Genomic DNA, 24,819 nt, shown 5'->3' on the forward strand with positions numbered 1-24,819 from the left:
CAAGTGCTCAGCTGCCAAACTCAGCAGCACTTCATGGGTAGCTAAACATTTTAAAATTTTCATTCTTGTTTACAGAACTAATTAAGAATCTTCATAGTATTAATCATCATAGTTCTATTTGTACATGACAGAGTATCAAAATTTCAGCTACTGCCTTGTGAATGAGAATGCTTTGCTGAACAAATGGCTAAAAGCAGAGGTGAAGAAAACTTCTAACCTTAAAAAAAAAAAAAAGGAGCATATAAAATACTCATTCCTTTATGTTCTGTATCAACTATGTCTTTTAAATAAACATTTGTGCATTTGTAGCATACGTTATTCTGCTCAATTAACTACTTTTTCCAAGCAGTTCTATTTGTTTAAAATGATGTCTGACTTCCCATTAAAAAATATGCATTTGCCAATAGCTCTGTAGGCATACAGTACGGTAATGAGGTCCATATGGTAGGACTGCTCTAATAACATTGTTTTCTTTCATTTCTGTTATTTTAGGAAGAAAATGAGCTAACTACAGTAATTTTACCATTTAGCAACTCAGTATTTTTACACTTTAAATTTTTTTGTGGTGTTTATCAAGTTGCTGGTGAGACATGGTAGCCATAGTAGTTCTTTCTGTCTGTAAATATGCAAAGATATTGGTTTTGGTACAAATTGGTCCTGAAACAAAGCAGAAACCATCAGCTTCATTTTGAAATGGAAGGCTAAAAAATTAATTTCTAACCATCTGGATATTCAAAATAGGCTTTCCTTTATTCTTCACTCACATACGTCTCAGTCATCCCCTTGGTATACCAGCTACACAGTGGGGGAACCCATTGGTGTAGTTGCCTACTGAAAGATTCAGGGCATGGCTACAAAAAAGGGCCTTTGGAATATACAGGGTATGAGTTAAGAGAATACTGATCTGTTTAGATTTTAATGGTCTGAGTGCTTTAGATTTCTAAAGACAATGTTAAAATGCAAGTTGAGGAAAAAACACATGAAAGGTATTACAAAATGAGGTGGTTGTTGTGTCATAGACCTTAAATCAAGAGTGTTTATTAGTAAGCTGCCAGAAATATTTGTATACCCTTTACTATTTCAGAGGGTTTTATGAGTAGTGCGTCACAGTGCCAGTGTCATTAACATTCAAATGCCAGGTTCTAATGTTTTAAGCTTTCCAGATAAACGGTAAGCAGAAAAACACGAAGAAAATGAAACTGAGATATTTTTTAATAAAACACTTTTGTAAGCGTTTTGTCTTCTCAAGATGCTGTGACATCCTGTTCAGTTGAAGGAGCACACGACTTTAATTGCATGACTCATTCACTTTAAATATTTAATAATGCTTTTATTAGTTGCACTGAACCAGTGGAGTAAGATCTGTAATATCTACTGCTGGTCATCATTTTTATTCATCATGGTTTAATAAGCATTATAATTACAGATTGAGGAAGAAATATGAGTTAGCTTTGTGGTTTTGCTTGGGACTTCTGTGCACGCTGGTATGATTGGAAGGGATTATACAAGCTCTGTGAGCGTAACTGATCATACTCACATATACTGGTGCAGTCTTTCCAATACTAACACATTATTCTTCCTATTTAAGTAACGGCAGGAACGATGCTGTATAAAATGATGAGTCTTGACACTGTTAGCTCCATCTGGTTTAATAGTAAAGTATGAAAATTTGAAGTCCAAGTGGGCTTTTTCTTGGCAGGTGTTCTGATGCATGCTTTATCAGTGAAATTAGACTTCAACTATTTATACCAACCGTTTTCCATATCTGTCTCCAGCTTGCACAAATAGCAAAGTTATTTTATGAATAGCCAGCTAGGGGAACTTTCATTTTGAGATTTCATCAGTGCTCTAGCTGAAAGACTGTTTGTAGACGACATAAACTCTCCAGGCTGTTCTCAAGTAAATACTGATGATGATCAATTGGTATAAATTTCTGCCTTTAATATTAAAAATATGATGTTAGTATTTGCATGCTATTTGCATTCTTATGTTGTAACGGGAGGTATAGCAGGGAAGCCTAATATTTGGTGCACTTTTTAATGTTTTGTTAAAACATCATTTTTTCCCCATCAGCAACTTATGCGGGAGCGACAGCAGATGGCCAGCCGCCCCTTTGCTTCTGTCGATGTAGCACTGGAAGTAGGAGCTGAGCAAACAGACTTTCTACGAGGGCCATTAGAGGTAGGAACAGTGGTGCTGACAAGGGACCATTGTGATTTGCATATTTATATTGCTAGTCTCATCTGCATCTGCTTTTGAAACCAAGCAGTGTCTGATTACCTGGAGCTGACAAGTCTCAGCTACATATGTTATGCCATTTTCAAGGTGCATAGTTTTAATACATGACATGAGCTGTAACAAAAGCCACTGGAGAATCTATTAGCCTCGGCTGGAGTGACAGTCAGCTCACCTGGCGCTCCTTCCGTGATGGATATGAGCTGGAGGAATGCAAGACGCAGGAGGAAACAAACCTCGTGCTCAGTCCTTCGAGTGCACAGTGCCCCCTAGTTAACATCTATCTTAATTAGCAGAGATTGCAGCAAACAAGCAAATAAATAAATAAAGAAGCTGTGAGTAGCATTTCAGTGTTTTATATGTACGGATTTAAAGAACACTGAGTAGACTGCATATTGTCATTTGTAGGTAATGGCTACATTACTGCATTCTTTTATTGTAATTGCAGACCATTGAAAAAGAAATAATAATATGCATGGCAATGTAATATTGGAACAGTGTAATAATGCATGAAATGGATTCTAGAAGTTTCCCCTGAAAATAGAAGGAGAATTACAATATGTGGATAATAATGAATATCTAACCTAAGTTGGTCTTTTGGTAGATGCTAATCCTCTATTCCTTTACTTTTATTTACAACATTGTGTTTACAGTTATTACTTTATCTTATTTATGGTGGGACCTGAGAATGAGGTGTGATAGCTCTGAAATCTTTCAAGATTGTACTTTTCTTTTCATTGCTGCCAATTCCTCTTAAATTCAAAGCTTCTCTTACTTTTCTCAATAGCCTCTTTCAATTGAAGATTAAATATACTCTATCAAATCTCTAAGGTTCATAGAGAAGTGAGCAATGTGAAAAACAGATTCATAGCAAAAAAAAAAAAAAAAGTATCAACTCTTGAGTACTTATCAAATTGAGATTCTCTGTCCTTCTACTGCACAGGAAGCAATCAGAATTATTCTTGCTGATATATTTTAAATACTTGGATTAGATAGTGCATAAAAATGCCATATCTCTTTGGAGAAGCTTTGTTATTTTTGGACAAAAAACTCATCCCCGTCATTCACCATACTTCTGTCTCCTTTTATCTTGGAGCGGAAGATCTCTCCAGCTCACAGACTGAGGACAAAATACACTGCAGTTAAAAGTTAACTTTTTGGAATGTGTTTTCATTGTTTCAATGCTGACACCTGAGAACATTTTCTCTGTTGTCTTTTCTGAGGGAGGCAATGAGTGGGAGCTGTGGCATCCAAACTGATTTTGTACATATACTGATTATTTAATTAAACTTTAGAAGTAAACATCACAAGTTAATTGCCATGTTTTCTTCTCTAGTATCTTTTATACAGCGCTAAAAGAAGGAGATGCTAAAATATTTTATTTTACAGTTTTTGCTAGCTATTTCTTCCTAGACTAAGCATTTTTCTAGTAATTGCTTAGTATTCAGTAAACATAGGGTTGCTTTTTATACCTAATTAATATACTGTTATGCACAGAATAGAGGCCATTCAAAATATCCTTGAAATTACAACACAGTGATCTATATCAAAACAAAACATTGTGCTGAGCATTAAATGAATGTGATTCAGAATATTGATTGACTTTTCAAGTATATTCTGCAAGAAAGTGCTGTATTGAGTTTTTAATCCAGGTCTATCCTGAATTTGCAAATGGAAACTAGAAGCTGTAGTTGCCATTCTGTTTTTTAATTTCAGATCTTGTTTGGGCTGAAGCGAATTTGAATCACACATGTAATTTCAGGATACAGCGCTTAAGCAAAAAAACATGCAGTAACTATAACTTAATCTTAAAATTGTTTTTATAATCCTTTGATATCTGAGTCCACTGAGATTATTTGAAGTTAGGGATCTTTCAGGAAAAATGAGCAATATTCAGTAACTCCCTTCCACAGGAGCACTGTGGCTCCTCACATCTTTTCTTTTATGTTGTGTGTTACTCACCAGTTCTTTGGATGTTATTAATACATTTTTATTGACACTGTGCTTTCAATCACATTGTACTGGTTCATGGGTCCACGGACACTGGTTTTGTACAGCTGCTGTTCCACCTTAATATTGATTGTCTGTTACATGTCAATATTCATACAACTGCCTACATGGTAATTACATTTGGCCATTTTGGTTATCTCTTCTTATTTATTTCCTTTTTTTCTGAATATCTAGGACAATTGTTTTACTGTAGAGTTTTATTTTGCTGTAGGAAGGTACGTTTTGACCAGTGTTTGGAAACTGTATACATAAAAATGTAATAAAATACTGTATTTAAAATATACCTACTTTAGATACTTATATTACAACTGATAGTATTTGGGTCTACTTTGAGCTGGAATTTGCAACAGATTAAAATAAAATCTTGAAGACTACCGAGGAACACTGAAATTTTAGGCTCTCTTGCTATTTTGGACTCTCAAGGAGCCAGCCTGTCTTTCTTAATGTTTTGCCAACAAAATGACAGTATCCTTATAATAACTTCTTAAAAACAAAACAAAACAAAAATAGTCATCTGCATCATATTCCTTCTGTTTCCTGCTGTCTGAGTGGGTTTCCAGGCTCTGGCCTTTGTTCTTCCCAATTGGACTAATATTATTCATCCATTCTTTACCTCTTCAGGCTGCCTTTCTGTGCAACAGTTTTATAACATGACATTAACAAGTCTTGTGTTGTCATCCTTTTTGTCATGTTTGTCTTATATCAACACTTAAATATCTTATTGTCAGCTTAAATTTAGCACAGAAGAAATCAAACTTAGATTTTCCCTTGCTCTCCCTCACTTTTAGCGTCACATGAACCACATATGCTAAAAATATTGGTTTTTTTTTATTTGATTATCCTAATTCTAAATATATAAAGCAGTACTTCTTGTGTGGCTTGGTATTTATGATACTAGTCTTGTGCCCTAATTTGGAGAGAAAAAGGTCTGTTTTGCCTATGGCAGCCCTAGTCTGCATCTTAATCTACTTTCACTGGGATGCTGTTTAACCTACGTACCCTAAAGTTTTGCCAGTTGAGGAGAGGTAAGGGAGTCAGGTGGGCAGAGAGCCTCCATATTCCAAGAGAAGAGGAAGGAAGGAGTATAGTGAAGTGGCTGATATCCAAGGGAAGTAAAGAAAAAAAGGAATTCCTAAGGTCCCACCGCTCACAGTTTCAGGTAGCACAAGCTGTTAAAGAACAGAGAAAGAAAACATCAAAAGCTCTCTGTTCAGAGTTTGATAATATTGTGATATTTTGTGATACCACCATATTTTTTTCCAGTACTTTTCAGTATGAAATCATAAAAAATTGAAGTAGTATCTTACATCAGTAGACATGATACATATTTCTACGCAGTGCCCTCAGTGTTAAAGCATTTTTTATTTCTTTCATTTTTTTTTTTCTCTGGACATGGCTGCTTTTTGCTCTTCAGTTCTTCAGTATATCATTTAGGCTGCCTTCATATTCCACTCCTCCTGTAAGGAACTTTTCTTTTTTTTCCTCAAATATAAATCACTTTTGAAGATTTGCTTCCACTGTGCTGCTGCCAGTCATTTTAGTTAATCCATATGTTAAGTGAAAAGAATTTTTTTTTCCTGTCCTGTTTTCCTTAACTTCTGGCTACTTTTCAGCTCTTTCATAGCCCTCATGTTATTCTGAAACAGGAACAGATTCTTTCATCAAGCCTGTGAGATAAGGTAGACAGTACTGTAAATTCTAGTGTACCGTTATGCTAAGTCTCTGAAAAGCAGTATTTACTGTGCTACATCTGCTGGAGTAAAGACGGTTACATTGCTCTGCATTGGAACCAAGTGCAGATTTGCTCATTTATCGTACATTTGATATTTATGCAGTATGACTAGGATTATAATTTTTTTTTTTTTCAAATTGCTGTTCTTTATAAGTTATTTTTGCAGAAAAGCATGTAGTAATCCTTTCAATCATTTTTTTTTTTTTTTTTTTCCCCCATCAAGTTACTGTATTTCTTGTAGAATTGTCACAGATGTTAGATTGATCTCTACTGAAAAGGTAAGATAATCACAAGGATTTGGGAATTCAGATAAAATCTGGCCTTTCTCTAGTAATTAGCAAGAAATATTTATGGTACATTAAACAAGTTTTGAATTTCAGGCAATTCTGAAAACTATAAGCAAAGCTCCTCCAAGTCTCCTGTGGAGATACTCACGACCTGTCTGGATGCCTACCTGTGTGACCATTTGTAGGGAACCTGCATTAGCAGGGGGCTGGACTCTATGATGGCTAGAGGTCCCTTCCAATCCCTGCAATTCTGTGACTCGTTCTCATTTATTTGAGTTACAGAATTGGATGTTATGCACTAACACCAGTAGCTATCATTACGCCAAGAATGGCTATTGGAAATCAGAGTGACTTATTAAAAGGCATTAAAGTCCTGTACCAGAGTTTTGTGAAGTTTGGGTAATTGAAGCTTATACTAATAAGATGTGTTGCTGGTTTCACCAACCAATAAATTGTCAGAACTTTTTAGCTTGCTTTATAAATAGTTCCAGTTAAGTTGTGTTCGTTTTCTTGTTTAATTTGAATGATTCAATGAGTAATCTTTGAAACTGCAAGCTAAGCATACTTCACTATTTTGCACAAAATGAAACTAGTTGTATGCTTTGTCAGCGTTCAGCTCTCATTGTGTTGTTGACATAATGTCTAATAACAAGAAACAGACTCTTACCAATTCAGACTGCCTTTGATATTCCCAATTTCAGACTCAGTATAAATTAAGCCCCATTGTAAGAGAGTAATAACTTATTGAAGACAGCGATGAAAGTGTCCTTAGAATGGTCATTCTGTTTTCATTGAACATGAAGGCACTGCATATTTGGTAAGAGGCGATATCAAAGACCACTGATATCACCTTGCATTTTTTGTTTATTTAAAAAATCATGCTATATAATTACAGTTTCAAGTGTTGTTCATACAGCCTGTTTGAAGAGCTGAACTTTAAGTACTTCAAAGAACATACTAATTACATAATATTATGTTATTAATTTCATATAAAATAATAACAGATCTGGTTATTTTGTTTGCAATATGACAACTAGAAGTTATCCCACACTATCTTTTCATTAAAGTAGACATTCTCCTAGATAGGAAAGGATAGATTTGCTGGCTAATCAGCCTATTTCTACCTGTATGATTAGTGCTGGAGAAGGTGCAGTATCAAGTATAGATGCAGCTTGTGAGCCAGTTCAACAGCAATCACACAGAACAAATTGCAGGTTGTTCTGATTGACTCCAGGGCCTACAAAAGCCATAGGTAGACTCAGGGGAGCATAAATGTCACTTAGAGACATGTATTCTGTTACTTCTTTTCATTATCATTCAGAAACTAAGGGTGCATTGTTTCTTTTGTAACTTATAATACTTTGGATATGCATGTGCAAAGTTGTTATTTGAGTTCTCATTTAATTCTCATTTTCTTTTTATCTTAGTAATGTTTTTATTTTACCCTGTAAAAATTTCAAATCTGTATAATCCATATGATGTGTCTGTAAGTAGAGATCTGGTTGGTACTGGAAAGACCTTGCCTAAGTACTGTGTCCAATCTGAGTCACTGCAAAGGAGGAGAGAGAATCTAGATCAGGACAATGTGAGCAATCAGAGCCAAGGGAATTGGGTGGACTATTGAAAGAAGACAAAATAATAACCTTCAAATATGCAAAATGTTAGTAGCAATCAGGAGAGTAATAACCTTTTCGTTGTGTGCACTGTAGGCAGCAAAGGTGAGATGGACTTAAATTGCAGTAGAGAAGGTTTAGGCTTAGTATCAGGAAAAGCTTCTCATAATAAAATGGAATCGCTGGAAGCAGTTGCCTGGAGAGGTTATGTAATTTCCTTTATCGTTTTTTAGAACAGGGTGGACGAACAGTTCTCAGAAATGATGTATGGCTACATTTGCTACTCTCCTTTCAGCTCTGCCTTTATTATGAACCTGATTGCCACCTAGCTCTTCTTCTGCAAAATCTCTGAACATTTTCCATTTCTGTTGTTTGGAGACCTTAATTGCCTTCACTGCACTATTAATTTTCTGTTACTGAATAATTCTGACCCTTCCCTTCAGTGTTGCAGTTACCTTCATTGATCCACATCCTCAGTTTTCTTCCAAGATCAGGCACCATTAAGTCTCTCCATGACTGCGCATTTGCTTAATGTGATCTCCAGCTCATTCTGGAATTGCTTTAGCTTTTCTCATCGAAGTCTGTATTCATTATGTAGTTATTTTTTTATCTTAATCACGTTACCATTTTTGTAGCCTTTCAAAATCCATACATCCTAAACTAGTAGATCTCAAAAAAATGTAGTCAGATAATACACCTGATGCTGAAGAAAAGAGTCTATATTGGATCTCAATTTCTTTTTTTTGTCCTGTGTTACTCAAGGATTATACTAAATTTGCTGAACTGTTTCAAGAAGTCCATTGCCTTGTGCTATATTTTGACCTTGTCTCGCTGCATTCTCCTTTGCTCATTCCCTCAGTCCTGTTTATCTGAAAATTTTTATTTTCCCTGAACTATTCAGTTACTTTAAATCCTACCTTCAAATCTTTCTCTTCTCCTTTGCAAAGGATTCTCGAAGATTCTTCTATGATAACATATTAAGATTATTAATATGAGATTATTAACGTTATATATTATATATGTAAGATTATTAACATTATTAAGATATTTTATACCATAAATATTCTATGTTAATTGTTAAGAATGTTGGCTTTTGGCAGAATCCTTAAATGAATTTTTTAGTATTCTGGATTGATTCTGAAATTTATGCAGTCTCTAAACTTACAGAAAACACATTTTTAATGCCTGAATTCTCCTATTTGATTACTTATTTCTGTTGAGTCAATTTACCATCATTGACCAGGCATTGTAAGAATGTGTTGAATGTGATGGACGCAGGATCTGTGTACTTCCAAGCTGGTGTCCTGTTATCTCATGGTAACATGCCTTGAAGGTAAAGGCTCTGCTGATTCACCTTTGTCAATCCAGTTAGTTTAGTAAAACTGTTTTTATTCAGGTTGTGGTTTTTTTAATAAAATTGTATCCTTCAACTTCACAAAATGTATTTGCACATGTGCTGCATAATCAGATAACTATAGAAATTGCTTGGATGGAAATATATTATTTGTTTCCAACAATTGCCAACAAATGTTATGCTCAATTGGAACAATTAGCAGGATTTTTGGCTGACTAGCTAAATGTAGGTGTTTCGGTGATATTGGCATGCTGTGAATAGAAATTGTTAAATTACTGTATTATGCATAGTTGCAAATTGAAAGTATCAAAATACACATTCTGATTGTTTTCAAGCAGAAGTGTATAGATGTGTCTGTAAATGTTATGAAAAATGACACTTTACATGCCCTATTTTTTTTTTTTTACATTAGTAAATGTAATCTTGTTTCATAAGGTAGAAAGGTAGAAAAATCAGTGAATGCAAAACAGAATAAACGTGTGTGCAGCGCTACGATTATCTTTTAGCAGGATTTCTCAGGGAATCTCGCCTTGGGATAACAAATACCCAACAATTTAATATTTTTAAAATTGCTTAAAACAAACTTACTAAAGGTAGGAAATAGCTGTACTATTAGGATAACCAAAAAAGCACATATGTTTTTTTCAAGGTTTATTTGTCTGGGCCTGTCTGGCCCTATTTTCACATGCTTTTCCCTGCCAGGCTGCTCTTTCTAGTTATATACATTTTCCATAGCTACAGAGAATGTTCTTTCTGGCTCAGTATCTAACTGGTTTTGCCTGCTTGCTTTGTGCATCATGGCTCTTGGATTTCCAGTTGCACAGGGGCTCAATATGAAGAAGCCTATACGTACTCCTGTTTAGGTAAAGTGTGTCACAGTCTTGGATTTTGTAGAGATTGAAGCTCAGTTCTCTCCTTGCCGGGATCGCTCTTCATTTGTGCTGTTCTACAAAAGGCAGATGAAAACCCTGCCCATCATCAAGGTGGGGGGAGTTTAATACTGTGCTGCCCAGCGCTTCTTGTTCCCTTTGTTCTCAGTGAAAAAAGAGAGAGTCTGTGGTTTAGGTGTTACTTTTCCCTGTTCATATTTTGAGGAGTAGATTCATTTTTTTTGAAATGGTTCTTTAGAAAGGCCCGGTAATAATTGTAAACCTACTAAATTACTTTGGTGAAATGAACTCACAATTTCAAAGAGGCCACAAGAAGGCTGGCATGTAAGTTACAAGACATTTCACTGGCTTAAACAAAGCAGAGGTAGAAACACTGCCTATGATGTTGGCTTTAGTAATCATCTCAGCATTTTTAATTGCAAAAAATGTAATATTCTCAGAATTTGAAAAATTCTATCAGGTATTAGGACCCATGGTATGATTCCTTAATTGTTCCAAAGGAGTTTTTTCCATGTAAAATTTATTTTGTAAATCAAAGGATTGTGAATGGTATACTGCAGTGTAGGCACTTCTGTAAAGTAGAGATTACAAAAGCAGTTAGATGCAGTGAAATTGGGAATATCAGTAAGTTTGAATCTCAACCATCTCTATATCAGGAATCCTTCTAATGACTTAGCAGTATTTTTGATGTGTGATTGCTTCCAGTTATACAGATAGTGTACTTTAGTAATCTGTTAGAGCTTCCTATAACAAAAACTGTAAAATATGATATTAGTAGAGGGAAGAAATAAGTTTTAAACAGATATGTATGAAATGAATTTTTCCTTTTATTTCCCAGTGCTATTTCTCATGCTATTTCTCATACTATATGCTTAGCAAGATGACCTTTCTCTTATCTTTATTATTCAGCTTTTTGTAAGAAGTGGAAAGTTTAAGTAGACAGTTGCTGTCAGCTTCTTGCCTCTGTTTTTTAGGCCTTTGAAAAAGATGGATAAATATTGAACCATCTGGAGTTAATAAATGGAATTACTCTGTTCTCCAAACACCTTAATTGTTATTAAAAGAAAAGCCATTGGGCTTTTGGAAAGGTAGACGAGCAATTTATTTTATATTACGATATTTTTCAGATTTGTAGGAAACAGAGGGAATCAAATGTTGAACACACTTAAATATTAGTTTATGTGTGAAAACAAAATGCATTATTCAGTGACTCATATACAACATTTGTGTTTCTCAACACAATACATCAAACTGTGATCTCCACTAAATATAGCAAGAGGAGCTGAAATGCCTTTGGCAATGAGATCTAGTGAGTGATCCATCTTCTCTGGACATGTGGATGCCGTAAAGTGCACATTCCATTTTCTTGCATGACAAATGTCCTCAAACCATATTTAAAGAAAGAAAATATATTACCATTTTGTTTTAAACTGAGCCAGCTGAACATCATAAATTGAATATCCATAAAAAACTCCAAAACCTACTGTTGTGTACTCCGATGTACCTTCAGTGTTTAATCATAAATATTTGCACAACATTCTCCCATCATTCACATGCTGAACTCAGTAAAGTTGCATAACATCCAAGTCCATCACGATGTGTATCCACTAGAGCATGGTTAATAACTAGACTAGTGTAATTTCATACTTGCCATGATGCATTTATTGAGGAATGGTGGCTTTGTTTGCATGATCAAATGTATAATAATTGCAAAAATATTTTTAAAAATTGAAAATGCTTTTATTTTTCACACTTTTTCATAGAAATTGTACTATAATCTGACTACTTAAATTTATTCTTCTCCAAAACAGCTACAGCATCTGTTCTAGTAGGAAACTTCTGTGGATGATATCCACTGAACTACCAAGCACAGTATCATTGTGATCTAGCAACAATTTATAACCAATTTGCCAATATTTTGGAAAATAAATGGCTACAGTTTTTAAATAAGATTCTAGTGCATTTTGCCATGCATTTTTCTGAGAACAAGCAAAGATAGAAAAATCTGTAAAGGATTTGAGATATATGGTAAGGAAGTTTTTGAAAAATCTGCAGAGATAATACGATTTCATTCATGTTATTAATCTAATCCTAGGGAACTTACATCTTCTGTGATACTTGGAATTGTTTTGTTCCAAAAAGTTCCATTGTTCACGATGAGCAAAAATGCCAACTGATGGCTTGATCACAGGACTTTAGGCAGTGATTTATATGTCCATCTGAACCACTGAGTACCCTGAGGATGAGGTCTGAATCTTTGAACTTACATTTTTTAGAAAACCATCACAGAAGGTAAGAGGTAGTCTGACATTTTTACAGCAATCTCTGCAGTGGTCTTTGTTACTGAAGTATACACTATTACTCTGCTTCAGACAGTTTTTCAAAGAGCTTGAAAAGTATGATTTATATCATAGAGCTGCAGTTGCCCTGAGAACTGAAAATAAAACAAACAGCTCATTATCTTCCAAAATGTGGGCCAATTACTTCAAATCAATTGGGAAAGACAGAAAGAATTATATGGAAAGATGCTTAATGAGATCTGGGAATGAATGAGAAAGCCAAACGCTATTCTGAACAGCATATTATGCTAATCATTGTTTGGTACACCTTCCTTGTAGCTGTGAGGTCTTCAGATTTCTTTCCCATGCTCAGCTGGGCTTTGCCCAGTTTTAACTCTAACCAGCTTTTCTTTGTTATGTATCAGCACACTAACATAGTAATGTGGTGAGCATCTGTGACAGATGAATGCAACTACTTGTTAGCTGAGTATTTATAGCACTAGAGAACTCATCTTCTGTCCAGCTGTTTTGGGAACTTTATATTGATAAGAATAAAGAACTGAGCCTTGTTAGCAGAATTCATGTTAAACAAAAATTCAATATTTTTACTTACTGAATTAGAATTAGGCAATAAACCTAATTGGTAGGAAACTGCATTCATCATGTACAATTGAATCATAAACTAATACAGGTTGGAAAAACATAAACTGGCTTAGGCTGGAAGGAACCTCCCATAATTACCTGTCAGGTTGTTCAGAGCCATGTCCAATGGTGCTTTGAGTACCTTTTAGGATGATGATTCCAGAATCTTGCTATCCCCGATTTAAATGTTTGATTACCCTCCCTGTGGAAAACCTTTTCCCAGTTTCTTATTAAAATCTCCCTTTTTGCAACCTTCTTCTACCTCCCATTATCTTAAGCCTGTATGTCTTTGAGAAAAGGCGTAGTTGGATTCAGCAGTAAGATCCCACCTTAACTTTCCAGTAAGAGTGAACCAATCCTGTCAGTCTTTCCTTCTAACTCCCAGGCCATAACATGGGACGCTGCTTTGAAAGTCTTGCTAACTAAAGTCAAGCTTAGCACCACCCACTGCTATCTTCCACTAAGCTAGTTGTATTGCCAACAAAAGCAATCAGGTGTGTGGAAAAGTTTGTCATTCATACATCGGCCTGGCTGTTCCTAAAAATCTTTGTCTTTACTTGGCTGGACATGGCGTATGGGGAGATTTCCTTCATAGCCTTCCCAGGGACAGTGGGAAGCTAGTTCAGCTGATCAACCCAAGTTTCCCCAGATCTTCCTTCTCAATCTTATTGAAGATGTGTAACACTTGTCTTCTAACAGGAACTTCTGTGATCCCTTTGACCAAAGATGGTAACATTTTCTCAGGCACACTGACCAGTTCCCTTAGCACCCTGTCTGATTTTGTGGACTTGTCTATATCCAATTTATTTAAGGGTTCCACTATAGGTAGTATCCACCATACCACACTCCCTCAGATTCTGCTTGTAGGATTATGGATTAGAGAACTCTGAGAAAAGTTCTTACCAGTAAAGGCTAAAGCAAAGAAGGTGTGACGTGCAACAGCTGTTACTTCACTCTGTGTCACTAGATTCCCTGCCCCACTGGCACTTGCTTTTGCTTCTGGTACACTTACAGAAGTCCTTTCTGTTTCCTTTCACGTCCTTTGCTAGTTTCGATTTCAACTGAGCTTCAACTTTCCTGATAGATGGTACAGGATTTCTGTACCGAAGTACATCGTGTTGAGGTTATGCTGAGTCTAGGTATATTCTACTAACTCAACCAAACCAAGCTAAAACAAAACAAAACAGCAAAAAAAAAAATGTTGCTCAGGTTTTCAAGCTTTTTTTTTCTTTTTGTGCACAGAAAATATGTTGGCTGTAGATCTCTTAAGTAAACTAGAACAGCTTTGGGGTTACAGCTGCAACAGTACTTCCCTAGTAGCAGCACGTAATAGTGGTCCAAATCTGCTTACATGCTTTTGTTTCTTGGTGAGGCACATTTTTTGTTGTTTTACTTCTTGTTACACTGCTATGTAAGGTCCATAGTTTTTTCTTGTCCTTTACATGTTAGTTGCAATATGTGCCTTTCTAAGTGTTTTTAAAGGATGTGTTTAACTATCGAAAATGCATATGCAGTTACAAAACATAGTTCTGAGTTTGTGGCCTACATATGATGAGATTAGATCAGTTTTTTGATGTGCTGTTATTTTTTTTTTTTTAAGAGGCTCTGTGGTAAACTATGTGCATTCTGTAGAGTAACAAACCAGAAAGGGTTAATAACACACGTGCTCGGCCTTAATCAATTACCCAATTAGAAACAGCAACAGTTCTAGTAAGAATTAGATCCAATTAAATAGCAAACTTGCCTGAAGATTCTTACTAAGAAATGCTGCAGAAAGGCATGTGAAGAGCTATGCCTGGCGATGGAAATCAGCCTGGAAAGCTGGTGAGCTGTGGAAGAGATGTCTCCTTGTTTAGCACACGTTGCTAAACTTCAATAAAGTTATTCAATGAAGTTAATTCAATAAATAATTCAATAAAGTTAAGGTGAAGTGCCCTAAGGTTGTCTTCCATGCTATGCAAACTCACAGTGCTGTTTTAAGTGTTCAAAGAATTAGAAAAAAAGGAAAAAATGAGTTTCAAGTATATTCTTTATATGCAGTTGCATTGAAATTTTTAAAAAATTACTTGTGGTTACTGTTTGTGTATTGTAAAAGCTACACTGAAGCTTTTACAGAAGGTACAGAACTGCTATAGAATGTGAAGCAATTGTATCTTAAAGTGGGTCTTTAGTATTACATAAAAATAATTAAAGCTTCAGTGTTGCTTCAGCTGTAAGTAAAAAAAATGTTCTCTGTTTGCTGTGTGTAATCCAATGCTACTAATGTAAACTACTGATCTATTTTTATAGATATTTTAATCTAGCACTTAACACATTAATGATTTCATTCATTGTAGTATTTCTTTTTTCAAATAGGAAGTACCACTGAAGACAGTATATTAATAATTTAGGTGGATAGTGAATCTTTTCCAGCTTCTGTTCAAACACTCACTGTCACCAATTTCATGCAGTCATAACAAACCTAAAATCAGTGTGACACAAAGAATGATACCGAGCTGTCTAATCTCTAACAAACGACAGTAATTAGCTATATTTCAAGCAAAAAATAACATGTACCAGATGAGAAAGATCATATTTCATACACTACCCATTACCAGAGATGTTGGACCAAATGAACTTTCAGTTACACTCTTATATGAGCTATTCTATCATGGAATGAATGTATTAAAAATGATACTTGTAAAATAAGCTTGATAAAGGAAGAAGAAACTCTTAGAAATTTATGGCTTTAGTGAGTAGTCAACATTAGTGTTAACTTTTGATAAAGGCTGGAGGGATTCTGATGGAAACCAGGGAAACTTTGTCTTCTTGCATTTCTTTTCCATCTGTTAAGAAAAGAATGGCAGTTCAGTTCACCTCAGTCATTTCTGCAGAGATTTAAACAGTACCAGCTTCCTCTTTTTTAAAGAGGCTATAAATGCAGTAGTTGTTTTCAGATATCTAAAAACTCTTTCCTGCATAGAAAAGCTAGTTAGCATCCCTGACTGTATGATACGGTGACCTTGGGAACGATCTCTGCAATGGGAATGAGGCTTCCGACATTGAGCGGGCATCTAAATCTTTCCATTGTGAGATTACAGTGGTCTGAGGTTCAATAGAAAATAACTGATGAATACCATCATTTGTCTCAGTCTGTAAAACCAGTGAATAAGCTGAGTAGCCGGTAAGTAAAATTAGTTCCATTTACCCACCATAAATAAAAGAGGAAAGTTGTGCGAGGAAGAAGTGAGTGATGGAGTGAGTAAAAGCTGTGACCTAAGCCAAATACTGCCCATTATAATAGCAGCAATAAGTACCATGTCTATACAACTACTTCAAAACAGCAGAGAAAGGAAATATAAGTATACCTTCCTTTTACTTAGACCGTTCCTGTGTGATTGCAAAATGCACATAATGCAGGGGAACCAGCATCGCCGTGCAGTCTGTAGGTGATGGTGTTCTGGTGGTAAAAAGGATGTGGATACAGTTAGTGCTAGAAGCACGCCTTCAAATTAGGTGTGGTACAGATGCAGGCTGTAAGACACAATATAGGCTTAGTCATATAAAAGGTGTAGTATTTCCCTGTAGGAATTCTGATCTGAAAATGTAGTACTGTTCTTCTATAAATAAGTGTTTTTGTTTTTTAATATCAGAACTAGTTACATACCTGGTTATATTCAGGAGCACCTTCCTGAAAATAGCCAGTCATGCCTGTGTATTTTTTACATGTGTTTATTTACCAATTGTTTATTAGAATTTCCACCCTCTTGTGTAGAATAAAATGGGGAGAATGTCATTATTCTGAAATCCCCAAATCTGCATTCCTAATAAGATTGTTACTGATTCTGAGGAAAATAACCAAATAACTGTTTTTAAAAAATGATCATTTAAGTCTGTTTGGATAATCTATATTCTCTTCTAGAATTGAAAGTTCCCTTATAAACATAAATGCAGAGAAATTAGTATTTTCTTCATAAGCTACAATCATATTAAAACAGATACTGTATTTACCAAGAAGATGAATGCCCTTTTTAGCTTTACAGCAAAGTCTTAGGTCTTCCTACATGTGACTGACTTGAGTAATAATGCAGATATGCATGTAACATAAGGTGAGCACAGATCAAAGTTAAAAGGAATCATTACAAAATAATAAATTCATTTTATTGGAATAAATGGGCCTGTATGAACGCTGTCTGAAATGTCTTGCTGCTGCTTGCCAGTTCAGAGAAGATCAACACAGCTGCTGTTATATTTCATATTTCCTTTCCTATAACATGATGCTGAATTATTACTGTACTAATGGTCTGAAATGTTTCTAAACTGCTGGCAAAGCTCCAGTGTATTTTAAGCATCATGGTTAACAAAGTGAGGTTCTTCAGTGTTATCTAACAGTCACTGTCATAATCTAAGTGGTATTTGTGGTGGATGGAATCAGGCTTCCTGCAGTGTGAATGTTCTTCTGCTAATTCATAGTCTTAAATAATTTATAGTAGTAAATCCTACACAATGCAGATGAGAACCTTTGAGAAAATGCAAATATTGTAGTAATTCAATATTTTAGTAGCCTTCTAGCTATTTGAAATAATCTACTAGTAAGCAATGTTTATTTTCATGTTTAGGTATAAAAATGCTTCTTACATACCAGCAGATATTCAACCCACTTTACACACAGGAAAACTGGGAGGGAAAAATTGGAAGCAAGCCCAGGTTTTCTTGTTCCCTATCCACTGTCTTACTCATAAATGATAGTATTTGTATTGAATCTTTCTATCTTCAATCTAGATATGACTTTCAACATAACAGAAGCCATAAAATATAACTCAGTAATTACTGCAGCTATTCCTACAAATACAAGTCTTAACAAGCACTCATTCAGAAATATGATGTCAATTTAAAACTACCAAATGAAGCATGGGGATAAAGTTCTCCCAAGAGGTTCTGGTACTGTATTCTCCTTGTAGTACTCCTTTTTAGATGTCTGATTTAGATTTGAATCAAAAGCCATATATGCAGCATATCCAATATGGAATATTGCAAAGGGACACATCTTCAAAATTTCCTAAAACAGGCTGCTAGAAGCTCATTGTGTTGGATGAAAATTCACAACTCGATATGGTCTCCAGGAGCTAGATGCTCATGTGATAGCTTTCAATAACAAAGGTGGGGCTGCTGCAACTATTCTGTCTAAAATAGTTCAGTGCCTGACCACTCTGTCATGTCAATTGTCATGGTTGTTACTATGTAGATAGGAGTTCTTGAGCTCTGGAAGATCAAGGAAAGCGTGATCCATCACCTAGGCTGCTGTCCTGGGAAAGAGGGTTTGGAGTTTCTCATTTTTGCAGCAAGCGATAACCAAGGTTTTAATACAATTGAGCTGTAGTAATGAATTGTTCATGAATTGTGCTTTGAGGTAGAATCAACCTTTGCTTCTATATTAACAATGGGTTGCAAACTGTAATTTGTTATGGCCTAATTAATCCTGAAATTTCATGGTTCTATTGAAAACTTGAAGCATGTTTACTTTTGTGTTCCTTTATGTGCTCCTCTAAGACAGAGATACTGAACTGCTTAGACTACAGTAAATTCTGAACAAATATCGAAGATCATGTACTAACAGGAATTTGGTTTTGGACTTAAATACTAGCAAAATAGTGAGGAGACTTTTGTGGATCTGTAACTTATAAATAGATATGGAAGTTCTACACATCCTTATTTCAGTCACAGCTGATCATTTGGATCTGTAACTGCATTCTTTTGATTAATGCTTTTCACCTCTTTTCATTTTTTTGGGGGGGGGAGAGGGATCTGTTTTAAATAATGCATCAACTTGAATTGTGATAAATTTAAGAGCCACTTACGTTTGTTTTGCCTCTTGAAGTAGTCTCAAAGCATTATGTTTTAATTGGTACTTGTAGATTTTGATTTAATACCCTTTCAAAAGGTATTTAATAAAGCTAATTTAGTTCTACACACTGCAAAGTATGTTTTCTAGTATATCAATTTTTAGAACCTGCAAACTGTTGCAATGACATATGACTCTCTCTACAACTCTTATACATCTGTTATGTGGTTTATAGATATGAAGGACACGAAGCTTTAAGCAGATTAGTAAACTATAAAATAATCACACAATATTAATTTTCTGCGATAATGTAACTGCTTATTTGTACTTGAGTGGTGCTAACTGAATTTCAGAGAATATTTGAACTTGAATGCAAAGGTCTTTCCATTAAGGCACTAAGTTGTTTCTACCTGACAACTTTCTAGGATCTGTTAAGAAATTAATGGTTTGCATTGTTTTTCAAAGGTTCCAAATCAATGGATTTTCTTAACTTCCAGCTTTCTACTCAGCACACACATTCCTGGATTATCCAGTCCTCTTTTATCTTCATTCTGAGATAAAAGTATTCACAACATGTAAAACGAAGAATACAGGACATACTGTATTCAGCAACCTGTTTCTGCTGGATGCTGAATGATGAGTGATGTACCAAGACTGAAGGAAGTATGCTTGAACAGTTCTGAGCTCATTACAATTTCACAACTGAATTGTTTGGTAAACAGTCTTAGCAATAACTGGTTATGCTTCACTGATACATTGTCTGAATGGTTCAATTTCTAATTCTGGGTATATATTAGAAATTCTGTGGAAGAAATGGCAAATGTGATTTAGAAGCCTCTTAAAACTTAGTTCATTTCAAGTAGATGAAAATCTTTTCCAGTTTACAGATCTCTACATACTTTTTTTTTTTCTTTCTTTTTTTTTTTTTTTAATGATTGCTCTGTCTTGTTATATGGAAGTACATAACTATTTCTTTTCTACCGATGCTGAATGATGAGTGAATAAATCTAACATGTACTTCTTATAAAATTCTTGTATTCAGATGTGAGTAGATGTCTAATGTTGTTTATTGTTGGAATATACACATTAGAGAAAACACTTCAAAAGAAATCCTAACTGATGATTTTGTATGGTACAATGTCTTACTAGCCTGTAGCAATAAGGTGTCCAGTCAAGTCTGACTTAAGAAGTAAAATACCAGAGTAAAACTTTGCAGGTAGTAATGCCTCTTGTAGGACATAGAATTTTTTTTTTTTTTTTTTTTTTTTGTCTGAACTCTTGTCTATATGGTTGGAGTGTATGTCCTGGATAAGCACATTCTCAGTTCACAACTGTCAACAAATAAACAAATAACCTATAAAGACTTCAGAAGCAGAAAAGTTTGTTAAGGGTGAACTGAGCATACAAGTCCAACCCAATGTTTTTGTTAACCTTTTTTTGTTTTAATAAAAAATACATTCATGATATTATCTTTCCTTACATAAGTAACAAAACTTCTTTTATATTGTATCGATAGCCCAAGCCCAAGACAATTCCTCTTCATTCAATGTGGCCCAGGCAAACCAAGTGGTTGTACACTCACACACTAATGCCTGCAACCCTCCAAAGGGAGCAACTTTGCATCTGCTTATGAACCAGCAAGCAGTATCTTATTCAGCATCTGGACACAAACACTGACCAGATGTGCTGAAATCAAATGTAGTAAATGCTTCCAAGTGTGGTATAATTGCTAGCATGTATGATCTAAGAGACCCCACAGTCTGTTTTGGCTGATTGGCAAGAAGCAACATTGCTACATTACTGCATACTTCCTAATGTTCTTGGAAGCTTACAGAGTCAAGTCTACTACTGGAGCAGTTGGGAAGCATTTGTAATTAACCATGCTGCCAGTGGGAAGAACGGTGGTGTCTGTAAAATACAGACTAAGTACAGTTGGTAAATTTTCTGTTAGTAATCAGTGGCAAAACTGCATTATAGGCTGTGTTAATTATTTACGGAAGAATTTAAATTTGCTGACTTATTAGATGATACTTCTAGCAAAAGTCAAGTTATTGGAAATTCAGTGCTAAAATGAGTTATTACAAGTAAGTTAACTGTCTGAAATTAAATTAGGTATAAACAGTCTGTTTTTCTCCTCTAAATTGGCATTCATGACAACCAGTTCTAATACGCACCTGAACCCATTATTCTTGGCACTTCATGAAGTGACTATAGCAATTTGTATTGACAGACTCTTATTGAGTATAACTTCTCAACAGGAACCAACTAATCAATTAATTAATCTCAGTGTTACTCAAGTTTGGTTTTGTTGCTCTATCATTCAGAAAAATTAACTTTTAAACCTGTTTTTGATTAACACAACTTGACCGGCTTAGTTTCCATTGGCTACTTTATTAAGACTAGACTAATTAAATAAATGAGTGTTAAAGATTTCTGAATTACTAGCAAAATTTAAATTTATACATGCTAATTTGAAAAATACACCACAAATCCTAACTCCATTGTATTTACCATTGTAAATTATTTCAGAAGAGATTGCCTTACATTCTGTCATGAAAGCTGTGTAGGTGCATGCAGAAAGAGCCAGCCACTTCTGGAAGAAATTGAGGTAGCAGGCATCAAAAATGTTTTGATGAATATCACTATAAAAACATAGTCTTTCAAGTCTCTCTAATAAATATTGCCATCTTCCTTCACAGTTAAATAAGACTTCTAAAGCTGAAATTAAAAAATGAGTGTATCCATTCTACCACCAGATCATTCTGGACAAATGCTGTAAGTATGTGGATTCCAGAGACTGCAGTGGATCTGCAGAGGATGCCAAGATTCATTACTTTAGAGAATCCTTTAAGACTTCCCTTTAGTGTGAGGATCTGCCTGTCTCTCTGTCACTGCAGTAACAACCTACACATGCTAACATAAATTTAATTACATAACACTAAAACCGTACCTTCAATTGAATGTATTTTTCTGTCAATATTTAAGTCCTGGTGGAGAGTCCTACTCTGCCAACATAAGCACAGCATTCCTATTACAAATTAGGAGAATGGCCTCGATCACCTCTATTTGAAGAAATAGGCAACACTGAAACTTGAAGTAGAATGTATAAAATGCAAATTAATCTGATCATATTGACAAATGTGTTCACCAACTCAAACTCATAGACAAAATTCTTTAAATGTAAATTTATATTGCATTTTATCTGTCCTTTGAAAACAAGCATGACTTCCTTTTTTTGGCTTAGTTTGGTAGAATAAAAGCCGTCAGTCATAGAGTGTCTTTAGATCTTGTTAGCCAAGTGGCAGTTTTAATAGAATAAGGATAAATTAGAATTCCACTAATATATTAATTTATCAAGAAACTGTAGTTACTGCTTTGCAAAGATATTAGAAGTGTATTTTCAGATTATGATTTTTTTTTTCCTGAATTATTGAAGAACATGAGCAAAGCTATCCTCTCTGTGGGGATGTTGTGATAGGAGAACTTTACTGCCATGGACTAAAACAGCAATAACCATTTTCTGAAAGAATGAATTCTTTTTTTTTTTTCCTTTCTTCCTTCATATTTATCTTCCTTGTACTTCTTCAGAGTGCTCATTCTCACTGAATATTTTCTGATTCTGTTTTTTTTTTTTTCTTTAAAGATTGGCATGAAGATGAAAAAATAAGAAAATAAATGAATATATTTGTCTTCTGTGGAATGAAGTCATAGGGATGAATACTTAGATTCTGACTGGGCTCTCAAATGCATAAAACCAGCAAGGAAAAAAGTATCCGGACAAAATTAATCTAACAGTTCAAATATGCTTTGTCTTCATTTCTCTGTGCACAATTAACACTTGATTTACATAGCCCCTTCCTGACTGTTAGTATCAAAACACCTTCTCTACTAAAAAAAAAGAAAAGAAAAATTTGAACACAAAGTGTTTATCTTTTGTTCTTAGTAGTTTGAACAGTTGTAGTAAGAAACTTCAGATAGAAAGATCATTATGAGATGATAATTAATTGTATCAATACAATACTAGCCAACAGAAAGTGTCAGCATCAGGACTTGGTGGGCCCATGGATGGCATCACAGATCATGGACAAAGCTGAGTGTTGCAAAGATTGCTCTGGTATTCACAGTGCAGCAAGAGAAAGTTGTGGATCTGGCTATGTACTTGAATGAGTGTTGGTACGAGTGCTTCTCCAAAAGTAATGCCTCCTTTCTATTACATTGGCCCATGACATCAAAAGTGGAAGTTGGTAGTATGGCAGTAGAGATTGAACCTTCCTTCAAATATGCTGTTAAATGTTGTTGCTGCATGACAGAGGTCTGACAAAATTGCATCTGATATGGAACTGCATACGAAACAAAAGTATGTGGAAAAAAAGGCACCCACTGATATTCATTGGTGTATGCTGAATGTTTATGGAAACTAAACAGTGAATGTGAGCACAGTGAAGTGGTGGGTGGGGCATTTCAGCAATGGTTGACAGTGATGTGAAAGAAAGACAAGCCTCATTTTAGACAGCCATGCAGATTTTTACAAGCACAGCATGCAGGCTCCTGTTCATTGGTGGAACTGCATAGCTAATGGTGGTGACTGTGCTGGAAATACCGTTCTGCAGCTGAAAATATGCTTTGTCAAATAGCATTATTGTGGTCTTTACATCTATTGCAGTTTCTATGGAAATACATAGGAGACATTAGTTTCAGAGTGACTTACATATGGTAGCTGTGTTGTCTTAGAAGGAATCCCACAAACATCATCTCTTTGTTTGTTTCTAATCTACCTCAGAAACAATTAAGGATTATCTCAACATCACCTCTGCTACTAATTACCAGATTCAGTGAGAGATGCTGGCACTGGAACAGGTTGCCCAGAGATGTGTTTGATGCCCCATCCCTGAAGACTTTCAAGGCAAGGCTGGACCAGGCCCTGGGCAACCTGATCTAGCTGTGGTATCCCTCTTCATTGCAGGGAAGCTGGACTAGATGGCCTTTAAAGGTCCCTTCCAACTCTAAGGATTCTATGATTTCATAATCTCATCAATATATTTTTAAAATGTTGAGTAGAAGCATTTTTAAATTTTTCTATTGAATTGTGCAATCTGAATTATAAACCGAACTAAAGGAATACAGGAGGCTTAGCACTACTACCAAATTTCTGATGTGTATGCGTATTTATTGCCAGACCTTTTTTAACAGAGAAGAACTAGGATGCAGTAAATCAGTTTAGATACCAGAGAAATTGATTGTGATGCTCAATTTTACTATAATAGTCTAATCTAAAACACTCAGCCCTTTCTAGCTCTTCTGTACTCTTCCAAAATTGTTCCTAATGAGAACAATCTTCAAAAATGGGGCATTTGAGACAAGTTAATGATGCTATAGCTACTCAAGATAACCATTGTCTAGGAATAGCGTTTGCTGCCTAAGCAGAAGGAAGGATACAGTGAATAGATGACTAGTATCTAAGTTCTATAGCAATGCAAAGAAACTTAAAAGGAAAGACGTGTTAGCCACTATAAGAGCTGTACAGTTGGACAAAACCACTGGTTTAAAAAAAAAAAAAAAAAAAAAAAAACAGCTTTTTTTTTTTTTTTTTCTCTTAGAGAAAAAAAAAGAAATGCAATTTGGAATAAAAGAAAACCTAGTTTTGAAGTTCATTTCTAATATATTTTATGCCAAGCTAAAATCCAGGAATTGGGATTATCATTATTTTGGCATAACAGTTTTCAGCATTATTTATTTTTGATATTTGTTTCAATTCTTATCCACTCAATTTGTTCAAAGACAGTCTGGTTACCCTATTTCTCTCTCTCTCCCCTCTAAATTTTTATGCAATTAAATGCTTGCCTTTTAATGATCGGTTCTCAAGGTATAGTTCTGTATTGAAATATGTATCTTGCATGACTTAACTTGCTGTGCTTGATTTGCCATATTGATAAGTCTAATCTAAATGTGACCATTA

The 24,819-nt window shown here is 35.1% G+C and overlaps 1 protein-coding gene across 10 annotated transcripts in view; it reads left to right on the top strand.

Annotated features, from left to right (window-relative positions):
• Positions 1–24,819, top strand: part of ATRNL1 (attractin like 1) — a 425,218-nt gene that overhangs the window by 307,580 nt on the left and 92,819 nt on the right. For 7 of the 10 annotated variants that reach the window (XR_016468857.1, XR_016468855.1, XR_016468856.1 and 4 more), the window contains one exon: positions 2,074–2,181. The exons of 1 other annotated variant lie outside the window; for it this stretch is intronic. Coding sequence is in view for 5 of the 9 variants with exons in the window: in XM_090145545.1 (XP_090001671.1) it covers positions 2,074–2,181 (108 nt within the window). In the remaining 4 variants the exon portion in view is untranslated. Of the gene's footprint in view, positions 1–2,073; positions 2,182–2,325; positions 3,078–24,819 lie in introns of those variants that run through there. 2 more of the 10 variants (XR_016468858.1, XM_090145546.1) reach the window with 2 other exon arrangements.

Source organism: Phasianus colchicus, chromosome 8 (assembly GCF_987193195.1).
Source record: "Phasianus colchicus chromosome 8, bPhaCol1.hap1.1, whole genome shotgun sequence".
Classification (NCBI taxonomy): domain Eukaryota; kingdom Metazoa; phylum Chordata; class Aves; order Galliformes; family Phasianidae; genus Phasianus; species Phasianus colchicus.